This window comes from Heterocephalus glaber, unplaced genomic scaffold, assembly GCF_053883595.1.
Source record: "Heterocephalus glaber isolate CG9 unplaced genomic scaffold, H.glaber_assembly_v1.0 deba00001687, whole genome shotgun sequence".
Lineage (NCBI taxonomy): Eukaryota > Metazoa > Chordata > Mammalia > Rodentia > Bathyergidae > Heterocephalus > Heterocephalus glaber.
The window spans coordinates 16100503-16127117 of NW_028258412.1; the positions used below are offsets into that span (position 1 = coordinate 16100503).

At 41.5% G+C, this 26615-nt stretch overlaps 1 protein-coding gene across 3 annotated transcripts in view; it reads right to left on the minus strand.

Moving 5' to 3' along the window:
* The window catches only part of Fbxw8 (F-box and WD repeat domain containing 8), a 117802-nt gene that overhangs the window by 11930 nt on the left and 79257 nt on the right, over nt 1–26615 (minus strand). For all 3 annotated transcript variants that reach the window (XM_021257386.2, XM_004843712.4, XM_021257388.2), the window contains exon 8: nt 16405–16532. In XM_021257386.2, coding sequence (XP_021113045.1) covers nt 16405–16532 — 128 coding nt within the window. The remainder of the gene's footprint in view (nt 1–16404; nt 16533–26615) is intronic.

Consider the following 26615-nt stretch of genomic DNA (forward strand, 5'->3'; position numbering starts at 1 on the left):
CAGTGCAGAATGTGCTGGTGGCATATACTAGGTTAGAGGCAAAGGTAATTGGGCTCCACCTGTCTGCAAGCCTAGCCCTCTCCTGGCTAGGCAACACTTTGCAGGTAATTTGAACTGGTCGCTCCATCACCATCTTGTTAGTACTGAGAAAGGGGGCATAAATCCAGCAGAACCACAACAAGTGTGGACACTCTGCAGTCACTTAAATGGAAACTTGAAATAATTACTTGCCTAGTAATCTGAATTTAAGGACTGGTTTAAGAAGTACTTTTTATACAAATACATACTGAATTTCACATGAGGATAAACTAGATGAGTCAGCAATCTCTTTCCACTAGAAAGAGCACTATGCTTAGTTCCTGAAATAAACCACTACAGTTAAAATCCAGTGTGGCAAAATGTAAGCAAATTAAACTTAATGAGTATCAAGATGGATTTAACCGACCCTATGATGAGAGAAAAAGACAACTGCTGCCCTGAAAAGACCCACAATCATAGGTTAAATGTGATCATAAATGTGTGTTTGACACAAATCTATGGTGAGATTCCTCCTGAGGCTAAACAGTATCTAAACAGGTGAGCACACACATTATTTTTAGTGTTCCAAGGGGAAATTATTTTGAACCAAAAATCCTATGCCTAGCTTACCTACCATATTTGAAGGCAAAATGAAGATTTTTAAAGATAGAAAACTGAAAGTAAACTACCTATGGGTAATTTCTGAAAGATAGTGACATAGCAAAACCTTAGAAGGAATGGGAGGAGCCAACACACCATCTGTTTCCTGATGTGTAAAGCAAACCCTAAAACCTTGCACAGGGGACAGACTCTCAAGCTGGATGAGGGTGTCTGCTGGGCCAACAGGTGCAACACAGCCACAGAGTAACGGCAGCTCCCAGGGGATCAGAGTGAAACCACGCTACACAGGAGAGCACATGTGCACATGACGGGGCAGGCAGGCCACAACTTTGTACTAGAAAACGGAGAATTTTACTAAATGTTTGGTAAAACTTGCCTGGGGGAAAGGACCTATGTTCTTTTTTAGAGACAATCTGTTACTATTTATTACTATAATCTACTCGGGGTTTCTGTTTATTGACTTAATATTCTTAAATCTCCAAATGTGAAAATTTGGATGAGTAACTTTCTAGGAAAAGAGAACAAAACTACCCCCAGGATATACAGAAAATCCAAATAGGGGAAGAGATCAAGGAGCAACAGTCCTCCCAAAAAGGGGAATAAGCGACACCTGCCAAACCTGTAAGGCACGGGGACTTGCTGGGCTACGTGAACTGCCCTGAAGCTCAGGGAAAGGAGGAAGCTCCCAAACTCTGCTGTTACCCACACCCCCACAGCAAGAGCATGACCAAGCTACACAGGTGAGGAAAATTCCAGCAGGGAGTCTCCATGTCATCCCAAAACTACTAATCCAGGCCCACAGGACTGTTACATGTCAGCAAAACCCCATGGCCACTCCCATGGGGGCCACAAACAAGTTGGATGGGCTACAACACCCATTCCTAATGAAAGTCTTTAAACAGTGAGGCACTAGCACTACTATTATTTCACATTGTTAAAAAATTAGCTACAATTAGACAAAAGAAAACATGAAAAGTATAAAATTAAAAAGAAGTATGGGCCGGGGATTTAGCTCAGTGGTTGTGCCACCTGCCTCACAAGTGCAAGGTCCCGAGTTCAATCCCTGGTACCAAAAAAAAAAAAAACAAAAACGAAGTGGACAAATTTATCAATAGAGATGACAATCCAAAAGAATTCTGTAATCATTCATAATCGAATTAATATGCCAAAACCAAAGGTGTATTACGTCCAAACAACCACCAATTTTAAAAATGTAATCAAAGAAAAGATCCCACTTCTATAATAGCAATTAAAGGCAAACTACCCCATAATAATTTTCTCAACTTGGAACACTACTACATATATTACAACAAAATAAATTACAGAGAACTCAAAGAATTAAGTGTAATTAAACTGTAAAAATATTCAGAATAGGTAAGGTCTTTCTAAACATCATAAAACCCAGAAGCTGAAACAAAAAAAAAGGATTTATAACTGTATATAACTTTTTCCCATATGGGAAAAATCATAAAACAAATGTTAAACTGGGGGAAATGTCTACAACAGGGAGCTACTTTCTTACAATAAAGTCCTTCAAATTAATAGCAAAGATTGACAACTCACTATTAAACTGAAAGAAAAAAAATTCAGGGAAAAAAGACTAATGGCTCTTAAATATGAGTAAGATATTCAAATTAACTGGTAATTAAAAGAAATTCAAAAACCACAATGCACTATCCCTTGTCAACTCTCCACTCAGTAAAGATAAACATCTGTAATACATTCAGCAGGGGCTGCGTGGTGGTGAGGCCTGGGTAGATACAATTCAATATATCTGATGTAAGCACAAGTCTTGCTTTAGGGAGTGATTTAGGAATATCCAGCAAAAATAACCCATGCACTTCACTTTTAATGTAGTTGTTGCACTTGTAGGAATTTATCTAGCATGCATCTACTTTTCACAGTACTGCTTTTAGCAGCAAATTATGGTGCCTGTTTCCGACAACTTGCAGACCCTTCCACTGTAAATCGCTTAATGCTAGGTAAAATATAACCGAAGTCCTTTTAAACACACAGCTGAGTTCACAAAGGGTGCAGCTCCCCAGGGCCCCAGGAACCCCAAAGGCACAGTTTGCATTCCCTGGGGTAGAGTGAGGCTGCTGGTAGGGCCCACCTCCAGATCAGCGGGCTTGGGTCTGCCTGGAATGCAGGGGGGCAGGGGGCGGCAAGGGGTTCTGAGACTCCTGCTTTTAAAAAAGCTCTACAAAACCTCTATGAATAGAGATGGAATAGAAGTAGATTGGAGAATTTGTGAATCAGAAGATAAATTCTAAGAAATTACCAAGAAGAGATATAAAAGAACAGATTAGAAATGTGAATGAGGAGTGGGCCAGGGATTTAACTCAGTGGTTCCGGTGCCTGCCTTGCAAGCGCAAGGTCCCGAGTTCCATTCCCAGTACCAAAAAAAATGTGAATGAGGAGTTAAGCGACATGTGAAGGACAGAAGCGGAAGGATCAGTATATGTCCTAAAGAAGTTCCGGAAGGAGAAAGGAGAGTGTGTGGCAAAGCAGCAACACTCAATGCTGGCTGATCTTTTTCTAGGATTAATGCACATCATACATACTCAGGCTGATAAGCACTAATTAGAATAAAAAGGAACACATACCTAAGAGTGTGATTTAAAAAATGGGAAAAGACAGAGAGGCCTTAACAGCAACCTAAGGGAAAAAGACATTACCTATTAAAGAATGATAATTAGATGGGCAGGAAGAATTAGGAACACTAAAGTTGTCACGAATTTGAATGACTGGATGGGGATAGCACAATGAAGCAGCGGATCCACTGTGTGCTCGTGAAATGGAAAGAGGCAGCCTACACCTGCTGATGGCCGCATCTCCAGTGTGCCCTGGCTGGCGTGTGAGCAGGTGTGGGGGACATGGTAGGCCGTGTGCGGACAATGCCTGGGGAGCACACTGTGCAGCCAAGGAGGCCAAGCCTGTCCTCTGTGTCACCCGGTGCTTTTGAGTTCAGCTGTGAAAGTGTATGCTCCCTGTCTAAGTAACAGTGAACAGTTCTGAAGATAACGTTCTGGAAGAACATACTGAAATGTTAGCAGCAGTTACCCTGGAGAAGTGGTGTGGCAATGGAAGAATGAGAGCCACGAGGAGGCTTTAATCTTTCATCCTAGACACTGTCACGTTGTTTAAACAGCACAAACTCATCCGTGATGGGGAGGGGACCCAGGCTTTCAAGGGCCCTGGTCATGCAAGGGCTGTTATTCTTGAAACTGTACACTCTTATTATATACATCCCCTTATACATGCTTTCAATGTTTAAAACAAAGTATTTATCTATTTCTTTTTTTTTAATTTTTCTTTTTCTTTTATTTTTTTGGTACCAGAGATCGAACTCAGGTCCTTGCGCTTTCAGGGCAGGCAGCAGAACCACTGAGCTAAATCCCCGGCCCCTATTTATCTATTTCTTAGGTAATGTGAAATGAAGCAGGATGTAAAAACAAATACGGTTTTGGAAAACCAAGCAGAGATCCGTTGGCCCTTGGTTAGGCCACAGCACCGGTGAGGTGATGCAGATGAACAGAGGCCTAATGCTAGGGAGGGATCCGGGACTGGAAAGGCAAGGACCAAGCATGAGACAGGCTCTGAGAACAAAGACCTCCCTCTCTGTTAGCATGTGATGACACCTACCTTCAGGCCTTTGTAGGTAGAGACCCGAGGCTGTTCGGGGAGAGAAGAGAGAAGCAGTACAGATGCAGTACAAGAAGTGCTGCCTCTAGACTGCAATGGGGACTTGGTAAGGATTGAGTTGGGGGCAGGCAGAAAATTTTAGGCCGAGTAATTTTCAGTGCATGTTTGGTTACTAAGGGTCTGTTTTGCTGCGGTGATTTCCATAAAGAGCTCCTCTGTTGAATATTTATACTCCATAATTTACAGTTTGGCTGTTAAGGAGACAAAGGCAAACACAAATTTGGTCCAGAAGTTCAAAGTTTGCCATCTGTTTTCCTATTGTATTTAGATACCAGCATGGATGGCTCCAAACAAAATAAACAAATACACCAAAAGATACAGCAGTAGTATATTTGATATCACTAAGGAAAACAAAAATGGGCCAAAACAGACTTGAACTTCTCCCCATAGGAAAAAAGGAGAAGTATTTTTCTGACATCTCCTTAGAGAGGCAGCACTTTGGCTCTTGTTGACAGACAGAAACAGCAAACACCACAGTGTGCTAAATCCACCCAAGTCATCAAATTCACATTAAGAACCAGGTATCGGCCTCGAACATCTGACATGTGCAGTACCAACTTGAAATGCAGTGTACCTTGGGAAAGCCTGTAACCTTGGTGCTCAAATTGAATCCTCAACGCCAGGAAACAGGTAGAACAGCAAATGGGCACAAAGATATGCCAGGACAGCTGGTTCCAGGGACAGAAAGAAGCCAATGGTAGATACTGCGAATCTCCATCTAGAAAATATTTCATCAACTTTGCCCACTGAAAAGAAAAATAATTGGTCCGAAAGCTGTAATTGTATTATGTTTAATATTCATGGTTGGGCTTGGAGGACTGTTCCAACACTCGCTCTCTGCAGCCCCTCTCTAATGAAAATCACACCATAGGAGCCGGCTCTAGCCCGCCAATTAAAACAAAAGACACCAGAACCTTCCAAAGACTCCAGCAGAGGAGCATCCATCTGATGGGCAGGAAAACGTGCTGGAACTGAGAGGGAGGCACGCTCTGGTTGGTCCTGTGTTAAGAGCTTTGAATAACTTATTATAACACTTGCAGATGGAGCGAATGCAACATTTACGCCCCATTCTCGCGCTCTCTAACAGCAGGCAGCGTACCACAAGCACACTACAACTTTCTATTTGTCAGGCAGAAAGGAAGCTCGGAGACTCTTTAATTAGGGGTCACACACAACTCAGGGCTTGCTTCCTATTGGTTTGGATTAAATAGTCCCATACAATAATAAGGCAAACTCTATTTGGTGGCAAACTGAAGCCTATTTCAAACTCTGGCTCGGGAGTTTCATTAAGAAGGACCTGACCTTCGGCTATATTTCTATCCAGAAAATAAAGGGGATAAGCAATAAAGCATTCAAATGCAGCAGGCTTTTTTACATGACCGAATTAATCAAGAACACTGATATTTTTTAAAAAGAAATCACTATGTGAGTCTGTTAGATCTCATTGAACCTGAGCTATTAAAGAGGATTTTAAATATAACCTTCCCTGCCAAAATCAATAGCTTTATCTATATAGCACTGATACTGGCCTTTAGTGAATGATTCATTTTAAACAGCAACTGGAAAAATGTGTATTTTCAGGTAATCTGCTTAGTTTCCTCCAACTAGGCTAAGCTTAGCGCACTGTTTTAAAGCTGTTTCTCTGAGGAATAGAGTTCTTTGTACACAGAACATAAAATCAATATGGGCAAGAGTAACAAGTCCTATGGAATGGTCTCTAAACCTTTCTGAACCTGTTTCCTCTGCTGGCTCAGCACTAGATGGTCTAGAAGAATCTTGTTAAACCCCAAATACTGAGATCCACAACAAGGCAGCCTGTGAACCATGGTGGTCACGGATCTACTGATAAAATAATAAGGCACCTGATCCTATATTGGAAATACCAAAACTTTTAGTTAATTTTAATATTTAAAATGTTTATCATAGGAATATTTCATATATCCATGTTTTACACAAAGATTCCAATGCAAGTTTTTTTATTTTGATGCCTGTGCCCGACATCTGGTAGCTTACTGTATAATACCTAGCATATCTTAATCAAACAGCCACAGGTAATCAATACAGTGTGGTACTGGCAAAACATGGACATACAGGTCAATGGAACTGAGATGAGTTTAGAATATGCCCTCAAATTTATGGTCACTTGATTTTTAAGACAATTCTGTGGGAAAGAATAGCCTTCAACAGATGGTGCTAGGACAACTGGATGTGCACATGCTAAAGAATGAAGCCGGACCTCCAGCCCTCACAGTATACAAAAATTAACTCCTGCTGGGCCACATACTTCAGTGTAAAAAACTGAAACTATAATACTCTTTGAAGAAATCACAGGGGTAAATCTTGTGACTGTCGGTTTGGAAATGGTTTCTTATATATGACACTAATAGCACACACAAGTGACAAAAGAAAAAAACAGATAAACCAAACTTCATCAATATTAAACACTTTTGTGCTTCAAAGGATATTACAGAGAATGTGAAAAGACAACCCACAGAGTGGGAGAAAATATCTTCAAATTATGTCTGATAAGGGACACACATACATACACACACACACACACAATGATAAAAAGATAACCCAATTAAAAATAGGATTTGGATAGACTTCTCTCAAAAAAGATACACAAATGGGCAAAAACTACATGAAAGGATATCTAACATTAACATCAGGGAAATGCAAATCAAAGCCACAAGGAGATACCACTCCACATTCATTAGGATGACCATCCTCAGGGACAATAAGAGCACATGTTGGTGAGGATATGGAGAAGCTGGACCCCTCACAGTGCTGGTGGCCATGAAATGGCACAGCCACTTTAGAAAAGAGCCTGGCAATTCTTCAGATGGTTTAACACAGAATTATCACACAGGCCAGCAATTCTACTCCTGAGTACATACACCCAAGGGAATTGAAAACATACATACACACAAAAACATACACACGAATTATGATAACAGCAGCATTATTCATGAGAGTCACAAGGTGGAAACAACCCAAATTCCATTAACTAATGAATAGATAAATGAAATGAACATGGTCTATCCATACAATAGGATATTATTTGACCATAAAAAGGAATGATGCACTGATTCATGCTACTGTGGGGTTTATCTTGAAAACAATATGCTAAGTGGATGGAGCCAGTCCCAAGGGGTCATAATTGATTCTATTTGGATGAAATGTCCAGAACAGGTAAATTCATACAGAAAGAAAGTAGATTAGTGGTTGCATAGAGCTGGACAGATTAGGGGAAACAGGCAATCACTGTTAATGGGTATATAGTTTCTATCTGTAGTGATGAACCAATTCTAAAATTGATTGTGAGTTTGTTGTATGTGAAATATATCTCAATAAAAATATAAATAAGAAAATGAAAGGGTAAAGCAAAAAAATAAAAATAAGACTGTGGTGATGGGTATATAAACTTATCCCACTAAAAACACTAAATTATGCAATCTAAACTGCTGAATTTTATGGTATACAAATTCTATCTTGGGGCCAGGGATTTAGCTCAGTGGTTCTGCTTCCCGCCTTGCAAGCACAAGGTGCTGAGTTCGATCTCCGGTACCAAAAAAAAAAAAAAAAAAAAAAAAGACTCTGTCCCAAATTCTATCTCAATAAAGCTGCTAAAAATAGAAAACAAACCAGAATAGGGAGAGGGCTGCAGGATTTCCTGGTTCAGTGAATGATGTGTTAGGGTTAGCCTTAGCAAGCCAGTAACAGTCAACATTTGCTCTTGGCACCAACTTACCCTGATTCTCCCTAGCAGGGCACAGTAAGCTTCTCCATTCTAGACCTCTGATGTCATGCGTGAGGATGAGCAGACCACAGGTGGGAATGCCCAGCGTAACACAATAGGAAGGAATCACATTCAGCACAGCCTTGATGGCCAGCTACAGTGTTAGTTAAACTGTGGACAAGAAAGTGGGAGTCCCATTGTGCCCAAGACACAGTAAGCCCAATGCTGCCTCTCAGGCTGACCACCACCAAAACCTATGAATGAAGTAGGAAAACCAGACTGCTGGGGACTGCGGCAAGTAGATTCAAGTGACGGTCATGGAAGAGAGTCCCGCCTGGGGAAATGCTGTGCAGGGAAGCATTTCCCTCTCTCTCCGGGGTTCTTTTTCAGCCTTGCCCAATAGGGCTCCCCTGCTGTTCATGGTGGTGTGGGATGTGGTGTGGGAGGGTCCAACTCAGGTGGAAGCCTTACCTTTCTAACCAGAGGAACCAGTGAAAGGGACCCCTGCAGACCAGAGAGTGGGTATGGGAGTCTGTGGGGACTTCCCCTCTCTTTTCTTTTGTGGCTCTACCCAAGAACAGTTCTCAGGCACAGAGTGATGTGGAGATGGTGATGTAGGCAGGCAAACTCATAGAAACCCCATCTTCTGATGAGAGGACCAGAGGAAGGGGCCCCCAAGTGCTGGAAAGTATAAGGATTAAGAAAGGAGGAGGAAGAAGGGGACCCCATAGCACTGAGTGAGCATGTATGAGTCCCAGGCTCATCCTGGAGTGTGCAGGACAGATCCAAAGTGGCTTAGCAATGGCTCTGAGAATTCAACCAAGATTGAAAGCACTGCCAAACTTCAGACTAAGCCCTGCATGGCTTGTGTGCAGGTCATGCCAACACAGCATAGCACAGTCCTTGTTGTGCCTTTAGGAGCCAGCAGCTACCACTGGTTTCAGGAACACTTCCGTGCCTGCCTGACGCTGCTCTACCATGCTGCTAACCTCGCAGCTGACAGCGCTGGTCCCCATGAGCTTCAGTGTCACTAGCTGAGGACGCTCTACTCTAGATGGAAATCACGATTCCAGAGAGAAGCTCAGCTGGTCCCAGCACCCGGAAGGAAGCTCCCCCACTGCCATCCCAAGGCTCCTAGGGCAGAGAAGCTCAGCCGGTCCCAGCACCCGGAAGGAAGCTCCCCGCCTCCATCCCAGGCTCCTAGGGCAGAGAAGCTGAGCCGGTCCCAGCACCTAGAAGGAAGCTCCCCCACTGCCATCCCAGGCTCCTAGGGCAGAGAAGCTCAGCCAGTCCCAGCACCCGGAAGGAAGCTCCCGCACCGCCATCCCAAGCTCCTAGGGCAGAGAAGCTGAGCCAGTCCCAGAACCCGGAAGGAAGCTCCCTCACCGCCATGCCACGCTCCTAGGGCAGAGAAGGTGGGCCGCATGAGCACCAGAAGCACCCCCTCCCATGGTAATGAGAAGACACGTAAACAAGTCTCAAAAACAGACTTCTGGATCACCTACAGCAACCCCAAAGGGAAACGAGATGGAACAATATGATACACAACCACCTGGACTCTCTGAACTGGCAACAAAAGAGGATCTGGGAAAAATGAAATCAGAAATAATTACTCAGATAACAGCAAAGATTTTGCTCATGGTGCAAGACATGATTAATAAATCTAGAGAGGACACAGATAAAAAAATAGAGGATCTGAGGAACATGATGGAATCCCAACATAGGAAACAAATGGAATCCATAAAACAGATACAAACAGATTTCCAAGAGATGAAAAACTCCACTGAAAGTCTGCACAGCAGAATGAACCAATGTGAGGATACAATGTCACATATAGAAGATAAGATTGCAATTAGTGAGGAGGAAAAGAAAAATTGCTTTAAAATTGTAAGGGAACACGATAAATCAATCCAGCAGCTGCTAGACGATGCAAAGAAGAATAACATAAGACTGATTGGAGTCAATGAAGAAAGAGGAGAGAGTGCAGATGACATAAAAAAACTGTTCACAGAAGTGATGGCAGAAAACTTCCCAAGCAGGGGAAAAGAACTTGACATACAGATAAGTGAGGCATATAGGACTCCAGCTAGGCTTAATCAAAAAAAACTACACATAGGCATATAATAGTTAGAATTCCAGAAATCCAACAGAAGAACAAAATTCTACAAGCAGTGAGAGAAAAGAAACAAATCACATACAAAGGAAAGCCCATCAGAATCACAGCACACTTCTCAATGCAAACCCTCAAGGCAAGAAGAGCTTGGAGTAACGTATTTCAAGCCCTAAAGGAAAACAGCCTCCAACCCAGATCGATGTACCCTGCAAAACTATCTTTCAAAATTGATGGAGAAATAAGATACTTTCATGACAAAGAGCACCTCAGGAACTTCATGAATACCAAACTGGCACTCCAAAAAATTTTAGACAATACCCTAGGAAAAGACAATGAGGATCACAACCCCAGGAAACCCAGCAGAATGAATCCATTGGGTGTGACAAATTAAACACAAAGGGGGAGAATCCAACAAAAAGAAAAAGTCAGGACAAGGCTTTTAAAACTTTAACTTCATCTCCCTAATGAGTGTATAATTCAATCTTATTATTGTACTGATTAGTATTTTTTAGATTCTAGAGTTGCACACCATTCCTTGTGCTATACTGGCTATTTATCATCTTCTGTCTACATTTTAATTGGGTTGTCTATTAATGAGCTCTAAGAATTCTTTATATATTCTGGTCACAGGTTATATGGATTGTAAATATGGTCTGTTTAAGGACTTTTCATTTTAATGATGTCATTTAAAGTTCTAAATTTTGATGGAATCCCATTTATCAATTTTTTTCTTTTATACATCATGTTTTTTATATCCTAGGTAGTTCTTGCCTACCCTGAATTCATAAATATTTTCCCTTATAATTTCTTCTTACAGTTTTATACTTTTAGGCTTTCTTATTTAGGTTCATAGATCCCTTCAAGTTATTTTCATGTATGGAAATAAAGGGTTGAGGTTAATTTTTTATATACAGATACCAGGTGTTCCAGTGCCATTTGCTGAAAACACTATCTCTTCCTCGGCTCTTAAATTGAGTTTATATTCTATAAAATGCTAATGTTAAATAATCTTTCAAAACTCAGTGGACCATATATGTGTGGTTCTACTTCTAGATTCTCTGTTTTATTCCAATGATCTATATGTCTTTCCTTACACCAACACTGCCTTGATTACTGTAGCTTTCGAAGAAGTCTTAAAATTAGGTACTAAACGTCTTCCAACACTGTTTTGGTTTTTGTTTTTAACTTTTCTAGGTCTTTTGTACTCCTACATAACTTTTAAATTGCAATATCTAATTCTTCATTTATAGCAAGTATACACAGACCTGAATTTTTATATATATCTTGTGTTTTCTAATCCTGCTAAATTCAAATACAAGTTCTAGGGGCTCGAGATTTCTTAGTATTTTCTCTGTAGATGATCATTTCATTTACATATAAAGATTTTGCTTCTGCTGTGCCAATCCTATCCTAGTTGTGTCATTTTATTGCCAGACTATTTTGGTGGGGACTAGGTTTCAAAGTTTAATGGACAGATAAAGAGTAAGCATATCTGCCCTTGTTCCCCACCTGAAGGAGAAAGCACTGTATCTTCTCCATTTATATAAGGCATTCTCGCTGGAAGTATGGAGTACATGACTTTAATCTGTTGAGAAGTCCTGTTCTACTTCTAGGCTCCTGATAGCTTTTACCATGAACAGCTGTAGAATTTGGTCCAATACTTTTTCTCCAACTAGTGACAGGATCATATGGCTTTTTCCTTTCCTCTATTTAAATGATGACTTTTGGGGGTGGATCTTCCAATGCTGAACCAACACTGCCATCCCTATAATAAAACCACTTTCTACATCCTGCCAGATCTGACTTCCAATAGTTTTGCTAAACAAATTTCTGTCTATGTTCATACTTTTTTCTTCTATTATCTTTATCCAGTTTTAGGATCAGCACAATGTTGAGTTCCTAAAATGAGGGGAGAAGTGTTCCTTTTTTCTGCTTTAATTGTTTGATATAATTTATCAGTTAAAATGGTTATGAGCCTGCTGTTGTCATATAGGTAGGTTTTCAAGCTAGGAATATACTTTCTTTAATAGGTGCTATTCAAATGTTTTATTTCCTCCAGAGTTAGTTTCATTGATTTGTCTTCCAAGGTACTTCTTAGAAGCTGTCAAATTTATTTCAAAAAAGATTTTTGTAATATGCCTTCTATATCCTTTTAAATTCTGTAAAATCTGTGGTAATGTCTCTTAGATCTTAATATTGTAATTTAAAAAATGTATAATTGATATTGTGTAACAGGAAGAAAAAGTCTAAAAGACCAGGGGAATTGAGAAGGGTAGGGGAAGGGAAAAAAGGGAAAGGAAAAGATATGAAAAGAGGAAAAAAAAAATGGAAACAAGGTCTTTGCAAATAGGGAAGGGTGGAGGGGGTGAAGGGAGGACAGGGAAAGGGGAAAAAAATAAGAACCAAGATACTCATGTAAAGGTACAAGATCCCAATGATGAATGTAACTGTATTTTATACCGAAAATGTACCAATCAACTTAATGGGAAAAAAAGACAACAAAAAACCCCAGCATAGCACAGGCTCTGGAAATTGGGCCAGTGCTGGAGGCACCACCCACAGAAAGCAGGATGGTGAGTGCAGTGTGAATCTAACCAAGGTGATTTCCTGCTTTAAAAAAATTACCCTTCTCCGGCGCCTGCCTCCCAAGTGCAAGGTCCCAAGTTCGATCCCCGGTACCAAAAAAAAACAACCAAAGAAACCAAAAAACCCTTCTCCTGAGAATTATATAACAGGATCCAACGTACATAACATAATATACTCATAATGTCCAGGATATAATCCAAAATTACTTGACATACCTCAAACAAAATGAAATGGGGAAATGTGACCCATGGTCAAGGGAAAAACAAGTACTAAATATCAACCCTAATAATCTGGGGAATCACCAACAGCTTTAAAGCCCCTGATGTAACTATATTCCATGAGATGAAGGTATAATGAGGAAGACAGTGCCTTGTCCGCAGAGAAATAAGAACCCTAATAGAAATTTTGAACCCAAAAATACAAAATCTGAAATAAACTTCTGGATGGGCTCAACGGCAGAGTGGAAATGACACAGGAAACAGTAAACCTGACGATGGACTGGTAGAAATTATGCAGTCTTTTAACACAGAGGATGGTTTGGAAAGGCAAATGAACAGCATTGGTAACCCGCTGGACAAGAGCAAATGGTCTAACACTCATCACCGAAGTCCCAGAAGGAAAGGAGGATGAGTCCCATGCAAGAAAACTACAGGAAGAAATAATGACTGAAAACTTCTCAAACTTGGTGGAAGACATATAAATTTAGATTCCAAAGATCAATTTAGAATTTAAGCAAAAACAAAAAAATTCCTGCAGACTTTTTAACTCAAACTTCTCATAAATGCCATAATTCCTAAACTATTTATCTTGCCTTCAGTTAACACTTAACTTTCATTTAACACCATAGATTGCCAAAGGAGCATTATTTTATGCAATGTTTAAAAATGCTGCCAATTAATTTTATGATGCCACTGTAAATAATATGTCCTGATGTCACAGATGTGAAAAATACTAAATAAAAGTAAAATTAAAAAGGCACACCTGGAAACGAATACAAAAAATGTCAGGCAGCACTGAGCCAGACACAGACACCATGGTGACCAAGGTGGATACATCATCCATCCTGATACCTCACACTTCTCTAACATTCCTCCTTGTCCTTTCTTCATGATGTACCACGAAAGAGAAAATCCGCACTTTGAAAAACTCACTGATCTACACTGATAACACTCTGGGTAGAGCCCCTCTACCATGCTCCTCAGCCAGGGAAGAACACAATCTGACAACCACTCAGTTTCTGCCCTAACTGTCTTCCTATTCTCTGGTAGACTCTATTTATACTCTGTTCTTTTTGCTCTGGAAAGGGTAACAGGCTAAGTACTTTTCAATTTTTAATTGATGTCTATTTTTCTCCTCAAAGTAAAACTCTTAATACTCCACCCATGTTTGCAAACTACTCAAGCTGCTTTCCTTACTTTAATAAAAGATGATTTATTTTTGTCTTAACCAGAAACAGTTTTATATGTCTTTAAAGTTCATTTCATTCTCAAGCTATTTATAAAGTACTAAGAGAATGCAGTGGAAATTAAGGTTTGTTTGTTTTTTTCAGAAAATAAGAAGGTCCCAGGAGTTCTTAAAATTTCATCCGTCATTAAGTGACAGCCAAGGACATAGTTCTCCTCACAGCATTTGACCCCTTACTCCTTCTGAAATAAAACACAAGCTTACAGGCCTGGGAGTGCATCTCTAATGAGGTCTTACTCAGTACCAAATCTTTGGGGGGAAAAAAAGCAAGGCTTCCTTCCACCATACTACAAAGTATAGATTCCTTTTTCTAGATGTACAATTTTTATTTAAAACAAAACATTTTTAACCTTGGTATTTCAAGTGCATATGGCAGACCCTACTATTTTGACTTGTTAAAGAGTTTTCTTACATATGAAGCTAGTCCCATGTGTCAGCAGTGGTCAGTGACAGGACTAGCTTGATTAAACAGCACTTTGGACAACCCACCCCCCAACTGTAAGTTACCAGTCTGTTATTTTCATCCACAGAGCCAAAGGCCTTTAAAAAAACGTAATACTGCCTTTGTAATAGAGTGGACTTAGCATGGTCAAATTTGGTCTTCACACAAACCAGAGAGGCCTTTCACAGTGAGCCCATGGCTCCTCTTCTGGCAGCAGGGACATGAGGAAGCATCCTGCTCCAGAGCAAAAAGACAGCTGTACTGAGTATACATAGGTCTCCCAGACACAGCTTGCCATACAGCTGACTGTGGTCTACCTTTCCTAGAGCTAAGTGAGCTAAAGTATGCAGAAAGCAGAGGTCTCTTCTCTGGAACACGGTTTTGGTTTCCTGTGAGCTGGCCTCTCTCTGGCTGAACATGTAAGTGTTCACACTGCAAACAAACTCTGGGACACAAACTACAGTCCCAAACCTTTCCATTTGGCTGTCCCCAAAAGCCCTCTACAGATGCTCTCCTCGAAAAAAAGTAGCTTCGAGACTCACATGTGGAGAACCTATCAGGTAAAGCTCGGTTTCATTTGCTGAGCTAGATGTGGGGCCACGTACCAAGCCTGGACATAAACTGAGCTCAGAGTTCAATTCTCAATCATCAGAATATCAGCTGTGTGAGGCAGCCTTGAGAAAAAATGATCAATACTTTTTCCCAAAAGAGCATACTCACATTATCTTTTTGTTCTAAGTGGGCGGTGAGAAGCTACAGAGGTGAAGGTCAGGAGTTGAAAATATTATCTGATAAAATAATTATTTTTGCAAGCTGCTGCACTGCTGGGATTTGGCACAGAGGAGTGCCTGCCTCACGAGCTGATACCCACCACCGAGCAGCTCACCACCTGCAGCCCGGGGCTGGGCCCAGGGGAGGAGCGCCAGCAGACCCTGGCCTGCAGCCATGCTACCTCTCTTCGGGGCACTGGATCAGACACAGTAGATAACCAGCCAAAAAAAGACAGAAAGAAAGAAAAGGAAAAGAAAAGGCAAGGGGGAGAGGGGGCAGGAGGAGGGAAAACTTAAAATTTGGACTTGGAGGGTCTTTTCAAACACTTTAATCCTTTTGTGCTGATGGTTCCCGGAGCGTCTGGGCCTGGCACTGGACCCTGCATCGGGAAAATCCGACTCCCTAAGCCAATGCGTTAAAGAGAAGGCTGCTAATCAGCTAAATAGAAACTGGAATCTGTTCACATCAAGTCTCGTTTTTCCTTCATCACCAGAGGGACACCATAGTGTTCTGAAATACACTCTTGACATCATTTGGCAGGCAACCCTATTTTGTTGAACATGATTCATCCCTTAGGTTGTTGTTTTTAATATTAGAAAGTGAGCTTTTAAATGCCAAGCAAATTTTGCAGTGGGGGGACAAAAGATATTCCAAGTGGTCTCACTGGACCTTCCACCAACTGTGTCCACCAACTGGCCTAAAAGAAAACCATCCTGTGGTGCTTCAGAAATGAAACAGAGACACAGCTAGATCCAACTATTACCTAATGCAAGACTCTGTTCTCCAAGTTCAGAGTCTGCTGGGGCTGAACTCAGGTGGGCAAAGCTATAGTGTGAGAACTGGGGAGTATATGTGGCAGAGACCAGCCAGCACTCTGGAAGCTGGCAGGCCAAGCCTCCGCAGAAGGCAGTGCCACCAAATGCTGCCTTTTCAAATCAGACATACCTTCTGTCCATGTTGCCGCTGACCATGAGGTTGGGAGGGCTGTCTCTGAGGTTGACACAAGTGAAGTCACCAAGTGCATTACCCAGCTTCGAGAGGCAGCGTTCTGCTTCCAGGCTGTACACCAGAATCTGAGAGAGGAGGAGAAACAATGTGGGTGCTGAAGTCCATACACCAGACCAACATCAAACATTTCCAGGTTCCCCATCATACAAAGCATAAGCACTCCACTCTCCCCCTGCTAAAGAAAATGTTCTGTACCTATACTGATAGTGTAGGGATGTGGCCATTAGAATGACAAAAGGAAATGCAAAAATTGATGGCGGAAAATCAAAGAGTTCCTCAGGTCAAGGTACAAACAGGCTTATAGGACACAAAGGAAAAACACCAAATGGGAAACTAGGAATTTGTTGTTTTTGTTGTTATTGTGGTGCTGGGGAAGGAATCCAGGGCCTTGTGCTTAGCAAGCAAGGGCTCTGCCCCGAGCTATCTATCCCAAGTCAAGGTATCCCAATTCTTTAACAGAAAAAAGGGCGGAAACTAAGGATCACTGACTACATCTGATTTGGAATTAATGAGAATGCTAAGAAGGGATCAGGAAGTTTGTAAATGACCAGGGGTTGGAGGTGGGGCTCTATTCCTGTATTTATACCATAGAATGAAAAGAATGAACAGTATATGTATCTGGGAAGATGAAGCATGGTTAACCAGCAGATGATTCCTTTAAATAAACTCCAAATCAAATAAACTTTTTCCCACTCTCCCTTGCTAAATGAATGAAGCTCTGGCCCATAAGGTATGAAAGAAAGGAAGAAGGTGCTTTTGATCTCCAGACAATGCAGTCATCATCTTCAACTACTTCTGAGCCCTCTCTCCAGCAAAGGGGGTGGGTAGAAATAAAGGATGAGTACTATACTGTCTTTTACAAGTCCTAGCTCTGGCCACTGTGGTAGGTGCTGAGAAGTTAAATAGCCCTGCCCCAAAGTCACAGTCAAAGTCTCTGCTGACACAGACCCATCCCACCTTCTAAGCAGACCATCTATCCTGCTGATCATGTGGCAAGTATTTAAAAATTAGCACTAAACTCAACAGCTTAATACTAATGCTTTGTAGATTCTCCTCACAGCACACATACAGAAATGACATGCTTTCCTTAACCTATACATTTATCACTCATCACTATACAGAATCTTATGGTCTTATTGAGAAATTAATAATAAATTAAATCACCTCTACCCTGAAAACTACCAATCTCACTGTCAGCACACATTTCTAACAAGTGAATCTTTAACAAGTGAAATTCCTGATAAAGATTACCATAATATTAATTAATGATTGCTAACAGCATCTGGAAGGAAAAATGATAACTTCAGAGTTCAACCTGCCTTTTTTTTTTTGGTACTGGGGATCGAACTCAGGTCCTTGCGCTTTCGAGGCAGGTGGTGGAACCACTGAGCTAAATCCTCGGCCCTCAACCTGCCTTCTTAATTCATAAAATTACAGAAAACAAGCTAGTATGTAGTTAAAACAAGTTTCTGACTCAGGAAAATTTTAACAATTCTAAAATAATCAAAATAAGATTCTTCCAAGCAAGAATATAGAAATAAATCTATTTTCAGCTAATAACCTAAAAATCCATTACTGGAAGGACAAAAAAAATTCAAACACAGCAACTTGAGAAGTGTATCAGAAAACTAATATTTTGTGACAATTTCAAAATGGCTGTTTTTTCAAATGTTCCCAACACAAAGAAATAATCAAGTCTGAAGTAGTGGATATGCCAGTGACCCAGATCTGATCATCACTCGCTGTATACACATACTGACATGCCACACTATACCCTATAAATACACACTACTATCTGTCAATTTTAAAAATATTTGTTAACTTTTTAAAAAAGTAATCTTTTGCACCTACTTATTATTATAGAGTTTTCCATATTTTGAGTCCATATTTTCTTGTTAAAAAAATACTTCTATAGTAGGAAGCTAGTCCTTTAATTGGAAACATGTCCATGGTAAATTAAGAAGTGAAATCCAATACTGAGTCAGTTTGTATCTTTCCTTTTTCTAGAAGTTCTTTTTGACAAGTAGATGAATCATTTCTGAGTGATACAGGGAGATCTAATACCTCGCCAAAAAGACTCTACAAATTCATCATAAAGACATCTAAGTCAGCAGTCAAGAGTCAAGTAGTTTCTGAAATGTTCAATAATTCAACGAATCAGAACTACCAGAAGAGAACCTTCACCGCTGTGTTTAGTTAAAGACCACAGAGATTAGAAAACACATTACCGACTCAAAGGCTGGTCTTCCATGTTACTGGTCCCTTAACAACCTTTACCATGGCTCCCTCCCTCTGCACTCTCTCTCTTTTAATAAGGTTGAGCAAATGGGACTTCATTTTATCTGAATGCCACAGACTAGTGAGATTAATTATTCATGCTCACACTCTCCCTCTTGTTAAGACCATGCATTAGACTAATTTTTCTCTTTACTGCCCTAGTTGGGCAAGTCTCAACCCACGGTCATTTGACTCATTCTCAGAGGTGTACAGACATGCTGGAAAGAAGGAAAAAACGACCCATCGCTGCAATCTTGGAGAAAATATTCTGCACTAATGTGACCACCAGGTCAATAGATGTTGTTGGGGATTTTTTCTGTCAAGTACTAAATGTATATTAGGGGAGAGTTTAGCCAGTGATAAGAGAGAAAATTTTATTGGCGTTAGATATTTCTTTAGGAATTACCCCAAACAGCTAAATTATGTGGAGATTGTTTGTGTTCTGTAAAGATACCTACAGGAAATGTAGTCTGTAGGCACAAGACACACAGATACAGAAAGCACTATATAAACAATAACATCGTCTTTACAAGGGACTTCGGCAGAAAATTTTCTAATTTTTTTTTCAGATCTTAAGTTACTTCTGATAAAAATTAGTCTTTGCAAATTAAAGATCTTTTGTCTGTCACCATTTAAAAAGGAGAGGGACAAAGACAGCAAAAGAACTTAACACTCAATTTTATCAATTATTCTGATTTCTCTGAATCTATTTCTACAATGTCTTTTCTGATTTCAAGCACTGTATAATACATCTCGCAACAAATGCTAACATAATAGTTGCATAACAAAGGAAAGTGGTAGACCTCTATCCACCATCTCTCAGGAATAATCTTCACAGTGTGATGTATATGTTTTTTAGCCTTTTTAAATGCAAATATGTTTCTGAGGCTCAGTGTTTTGTTTTAGGGGTAGGTTTTTTGGTGTTTTTGGAGACTGGCTCTCACTGTGTAGTCTAGGCTAGCGTTGAATTTGCTAAATTGCTCAGGCTGCGCTCAAACTTGTGATCTTCCTGCTTCAGCCTCCTGAGTGCTGAGATTACAGGCATTTGCCACCATTCCCAGTGTCTCTCTTTTTTAATATATTATATAACTTTTTTCCCACATGGGGAGTGTTTTACAACTTGTTTTCTACTTGTTAGTATCTGTCATAGTTAACTGATTATGTCAACTTGAGTAAGAAACACCCAACTAAATTGGATCAGCATAGTTCTGAGTGTGGCTGAGGCGATTTACTGAAGAAAGAAGATCCACCCTAGGGCAGCTTGTCACCTGAATAGTAGTATAAAGGGGAAACGAAGAAGGCAGGCCTGCTTCTGTTTCTTTGAAGGATCTGCAGCCTTCACCTTCACTTTGGACATCATCTCCTGGCTTCTAACACAGACCCTTCAGCCTCCAGTGTAGACTTCCAGTCTTCCATTATAAGCTCTTTGGCTTTCTGATATGGACTCCCATGGAGACACTATATGGCGCTCCAGGCCTTTGACTGGACCCTTCAGATCTCCAGCACTCAGACACACCTGACTCTGTGGGTGGCCACTGTAAGCCAATCTTGTAAATTCTTATATATGTGTGTGTGTGGGTTTTTTTTGGTACCGAGGATCGAACTCAGGTCCTTGCACTTGCGCAGCAGGTGGCGAAACCACTGAGCTAAATCCCCGGCCCTATTCTTATATATTTGTGTATCTTGCATTATATCTGTTTCTCTAGTAAGCACTGACCGATACAGTATCTATAGATACATCATCTTCTTTTGAGTGGCTACACAGAATTTCTCTACATACATAATTCTATACTGATGGTTATTTGGATTGTTTATACTTTTTTTTTTTTTGGTACTAGCGATTGAACTCAGGACCTTGTGCTTGCAAGGCAGGCATGGAACCACTAAGCTACATCCCTGGCCTGTTTATACTTTTTAGATAAAACAAACAATGCTATAATTCATTCAACAGCCAGTCAACAAATATTTATTAATCACCATCAATGTACAAGGCATTGAAATGAACAGGGACACCAATGACGTGCAGAATTCTTAGTCTGCTGCCAGTTTAGAGTCTGCCTCCTCACCAGCTGCTGCCGGCCACCAGCTGTCCTGCTCCTCCACACCCGGGGCCTCCTCTCTGTGCAGACCATTGACCGTCTGATAGCTGTGTCCTAGCAGCTGTGTCTTAAGCAGCAGGAGCAGTGTTACAGAGTCAGGAGGGAAGCAATGACCACCAGCTCAACATCTGGGACACATCAGCGACTGCCCAGGGCAGAGAGGCCTGCATCTCCCATGTGTGACCTGGACCACTGAGGGTGGCCAGATGTTGCTTTCTGGCCATCCCATGAAATGGCTACTGTCCTTGTGGTGGGGTGATCTCAAAGCAAGCACAGCCTCCTCACTCAGCAAGAACAAGATTTAACATGGCAAATTCTTCTGAAATCAGGAACTGCCATTAGCCTCCACAGTAACCATGAGCTCCTGCATACAGAAATCACGATCTCGTCCGATTATGGAGCCTTGCAGTCTTAGTGTCTTGATACTGATAATGAGGAAAGGAAGTCTGTGATTTAAGTTTACCAAAATACTGAAGGGCAGTCAGGAGTGGGCAGGTTTTCTCACAAGACAGAAGCATTTTAAAAGCTTTGCAAGTTAAAGATCTTTTGTTTGCCACCTATAAAAAAGGGCAGTAGCAAAGAGAACAAAAATGTCAGGAGATGCTGGACTGGACTAGGCAGAAGCAGAGGAAGAGAGAAAAAGCACAGAAAGAAGACTTGCCTCCAAGTCCTGGAGACAGAGCCTGCTTACATTTCTTTCTATTTCATATCCCTCTCCATCACTACTGAATACTTTTGCTCCTCTGAGGGCAAAAGTCACAGTAAGACAGCAAATTCTGGAAAGTAGAGCCAGGAGGTCCCACATTCTCCTTTCCCCCTATGCACATGGACTCTGCTCTTGTCTCCATGAAGCCCCAGCTTACAGGGGGGGAGGTATTTACCATCTCCAGGCTCACCTCCCTGTGGAGCCAACCTGATCCTGAGCCATGCATTGTCCTCCTTCCACTCTCTCCCAGACCAGTGGCTCTCAAACACAGAGTGTGGGGGAGTCCCTCAGGAGACTGCAGCCTCGGCAGGTCAGGTACAGCTTACCAAGCCCTGGATCACACACTGGAGACACTCTCTCAGACTGGGATGGAAGTTCTGTGGGGTAGAATTTCTGTCACGCATTCACTCCTGCAGCATATGCCTGGAACTGTGTTAGTCACACCCTCTTGCTAAGTGTTTGCATTTGTGCTTGCAGGTAACTGACCCAGGCTCCATACCAGGCAAATCGGAGCTTACCCGTCTGGGGCCCAAAAAATTCCTGATATTCTTCGTATTGCTTAACAAGTTCCTCTACTCCAGGATGTCTGATCTTGCCGCTGGCTTATACAAAGGAACTGTTTCATTCTACCCAAAACAGAGGAAGCTTCCACGGATACCTCTCTGCAATGTCCATGTTCCAGGACACCTGAAATGCACTGTTTCTACTGCATGGGTCCTGAGGTTCTACTGCTGACAAGGCAGCAGCCTTGCATGCCTGGACACACACTGAAAACGCTGGACATGACTCAGTCTGTTACCAAACAGTCCTTCCCACACTTGCTCAGCTCACAAGAAACTAAGCACATTCATGGGAGCCAAGAGTGATGAAAGCACTGAAACTGGAGAGGTAGTGAGTGAGCATCAAGGCCAGGGGCTGGTCTGGGATCACCCACCAACGTCAAGAGCCTGGAGAGCTGGGGAAACAGGAGAACCTAAGTCTGGCGAGTGCAAAAGAGAACATCAAAACTGAGCTGTGCAGGAAGTTGCACTCTTGCACATCTTCAGTAAAAAAGCAAGAAGGGGGCATCTATTGGTGGGGAGACCCTACCTGGAAACGTGTCTGCCGCAGCTTTAGCTCACATATCTGTCCTCACACAAGTTCAGGGGTGGAATTTATACTCCCTACATGGTTGGAGAACCCAAGTCTAATAATCATTTTCAGGTTGGTAACATGTCTCTCAGTACCTGGCAGAATCTTCTCAAGGGTACAACAAACACAACCCAGACGCCTTAAAAAAACCCTACAAATCAAGACCAGCCAAAGATTAGCCCACAATAAAAGAAAAAATTCCAAACACAGAAACAGTTTCTCATAAGTGAGAGAGAAACACAAGGCAAATTAGACTTCCAAGTGCATTAGAAATGTATCAGATAGAGAATATAAAACAAGCATGTACAAAATGTTTACAGATAAGAGAGGGTAAAAGGTAGCAAAACTGATTAAGCAGATTTGAAAAACAAAACACAGAGTTCCTAGAAATTACAAAGTCAATGGATAAGTTTAACAAGAAAAAAGAATCCAAGACAGAATCTGTGAATAGGAAGACTGACTTGAGGAATTACTCAAAATGCAACCCAGAGAAGGGCCGGGGATTCAGCTCAGTGGAGCCTTGCCTGCCTCCCAAGTGCAAGGTCCTGAGTTAGGTTCCCCAGTACCAAAAAAACAAAAGGTAAAAGCAACCCACAGAAAGCTGGAAAATATGAGCAAGTGGTGAACAGCAGAGAGGAGAGAATAAGCTGGCCTGACACAGAGCTACCCTGAGTTCCAAACCGAAGAAACTTTCAATAAGATACTGATAATTTTCTACAGCTGAAAGGAAAGAAGCATCAGAAATCCCAAGCAGGACAGATAAAGCTAAATCCACACACAGAAACACTGGAGTGAAACCACAGGAAAGTAAAAACAAAGAGATGATCTTAAAAGCATCAAATGAAGAGAAAAAGTCCTAAAAGGGAATAACAATTATACTGACAGCCAACTTCTCAGTAGCTTCAATGGAAGTCAAAAGCAATAATATCTTCAAAGGACAGAAGGAGAATCCTGTCAACCTAGAACTATAAAAGACCAGCAAAACTATCTTCTAAGAATGAGGATGAAATAAAGATGTTTTTAGATAGAAACACAGACAGCACTTGTGGTCAAAAGATTCTCACTGAAAAAACTTCCTGAAGAACGTACTTTCGGGCGACAGAAAATCACCCCAGAAAAAGGGTCTGAGACGCTGGAAGAAATAGTAAACAAAGATAGAAGTATGCAAACACCGACTCTATACAACAAAAACAATGCTGGTTTGGGGGTGAACAGCAAAAACTATATTGAGTCCTTATCATTCCCAACAGTCAAATGTCAAAAATGAGGAAAATGTACAATTGCAGAAATGCCAGATACACGAGTATGCTCTGGCATTATGGTCTGGAGAGAACATACACTTCTTTGGACACCTGCACGGTATGTGGCACATGGGAGGGACTCAGGATACTTTTGATGAAACAGTAGTTTTATCTCTCCCTCTCTCCCATAAATGCTCTCCTCTCCCTCTCCTAAATGCTACACATCTCTGTGTGTATCTGTCCATTACAGGCAAAAACTATGCTATCTTAGAGTAAAGAGAGACTTCACGAATACAAATGTATACTAACTCAATCTGCTGTTCAACAGCAACTGATTTAGCTGCTTCCTGAGGGACAGGAACAGCTTCATTCAGTACAGATCTAGTAATTCTTATTTTGTAAAATGTAAAAGATATAAAAGAAAAACCCAAAATACCATTCTAACCCAATGTAACTATAACCCACAGAAATGTGAAATTTAACTACAAAAAATGCAAGATCTAGATGCTGATGTTCACACACAAAGCTAAGAGAACAGCCTCTATAAATTCACAGATGAGCTATGGTTTAAAAATAAAAGAGATGAGAAAGATGGACAATTGGGGAAAGAGGGAAAGCTAGTGAGAAAAGAGTAAATCATATACAAAACAACCAATAAAAAAATAAAAAAGCAGTTCATACACATGAATAATGGATGTCTGATTTAAAAGCAGTTTACTCCGATATGATGTAATTTTTGACAATCAGCCAAAGAGACTATTTTGTAAGTCCTTGCCAGAGATAAGTCATAGCGTGAGGCTTGGTAACACAGCCGTATCTATGAACATGTGGAAAATGACTTTCACCGCTGTCCCACAGGTGACTTTCTGTTGGCAAACAGAGCCTTGCCTCTCAGGTGCACTTAGCAGCAGCCACCAGCAAGATGCAGGGCTTGAAGAGATGGATCCCTGACAGAGCACAGTACCCCGAAATGTGCTCCCCTAGCAGTTTCCATGACATGCTTCTGGCACAGTCCACACTCACACTCAGCACAAAGGGAGAAGAAGCCTGGGCCGCTTTCATGTTTAAGTTTTAATTGGAGTGACAAGCCCACAAGGCCAAGATATTTCAGGGACAGGACAGTGTTGCTGAGTCTCGCCAGGAGCTGGGTAGGCAAGGCTTGTACTCGCTCCCACCACGTGCCAATGCACCTGCAACCCCCGCTGTTCCAGGACTGGACTCTTCCTGGGCAGGCGGTGCCAATCACCCAGGCTGTGCCAGGCGCGGGGCTTTGTGATGTGGGCAGATGTCTACAAAGGACCGACTAGAGGCCAAACTGACACCTATTGTGACCTAAGCCTGAGAGGCAAAGGCAAAGAGGATCCCAACCCCCTCCTATTTCTCCCTCCCCCCCTTTGCCCCCCTCCCACAGGTCCTTGGAATGACAAAGGGAGACAGGTCTGCTCTGAGAGGTGAGCACAATACGGCTCTTTGCTTTGCCTCGGGATCCCTGCAGATAATCTCTGTACCCATGCTAGAATGAGGATAAGGGATGGGATCACAAAGAACTGGTAAGAGGTTCGGTGAAATGAACAGGAAATGTTTGCTGTCCAGTTAGTCCAGTGAAGAGTGAAGAGATTTTAATTATTATGCAAATGTATGACTGAGAGCTGAAAACCCTCACATCCTCCTTTCATGTCCCCAACATGCTTCATCATAATAAGGAGCACTGACAGTTTCCAAGCACTTCACAAATATTAACCGCATGTGCATAATCACAGTCCCCAGGAGAAAGAATTATTATTAAGTGTGTTTTACTGGGAGAAAACTGAGGCTGCCAATTGTAACATGAATTCTTTAAAATTAAAGGGAACTTGGACATTATTTTCAAAATGGAAAGATTATGTGTGAGCTGCTTATAACATAAAATCATCTATAAATCTATAATCTTAATTAACATAGTATATGAAATTCTCAGGACCTTAAACTAGCTTGGTTATCAATTTTCTTTTGCCTAGCCTGGCTGCTTCTAGTTTAGTTTCAAGTTAGACCAGACAAAGGGTTCAAGAGGGTAGACAGAATGAACGTTACTGAAGTCAGATCACTGAAACAAATGACAGCTGAAGGGGGAGAGTGAAAACTGCAGTGAAGTCACAGCCTTTGGCGTGGGGCAGACAATGCACCCACAGGGTCCCCTTCACCCTGAGGCATGACCATTTCTAATCATGCTATGTGGCACATGATGGTATCACCAGAGACCTGCTTAACAGTTTGGCAGACACTGTCTATAATCCCCAGGATATGCTTTTCATGTAAACCCTTTCTAAATATTATTCCATTGGAGTCTCACAACCACCAAGAGGAAGATGGATAAATACTACTTTCATCATTTTATGTGTCAAGAACCTGACACTTAAATCACCTTAAGTAACTTGCCCCAAATCACACAGGTGACAAAGGTAGCCGAGGTGGCACCAGGCAGAGCCCAGCCATTCTCATTCCCATGTCAGTCTGCTACCATACCACAATGTTGTTTCCTGATTCCTATCAAAAATAGTTATGTTACTATTTAGGTGCTTGCTTATGGTGCCAAACATGGCTACAACACATCATCTCACCCGCTCCCCACAATTCCGTAAGGTAGAGGCCACAGTTTTACTTGGTGTATAACAAGGAAGCAGAGATGGAGGGAGGGCACACCTCTTACCTAGCCAA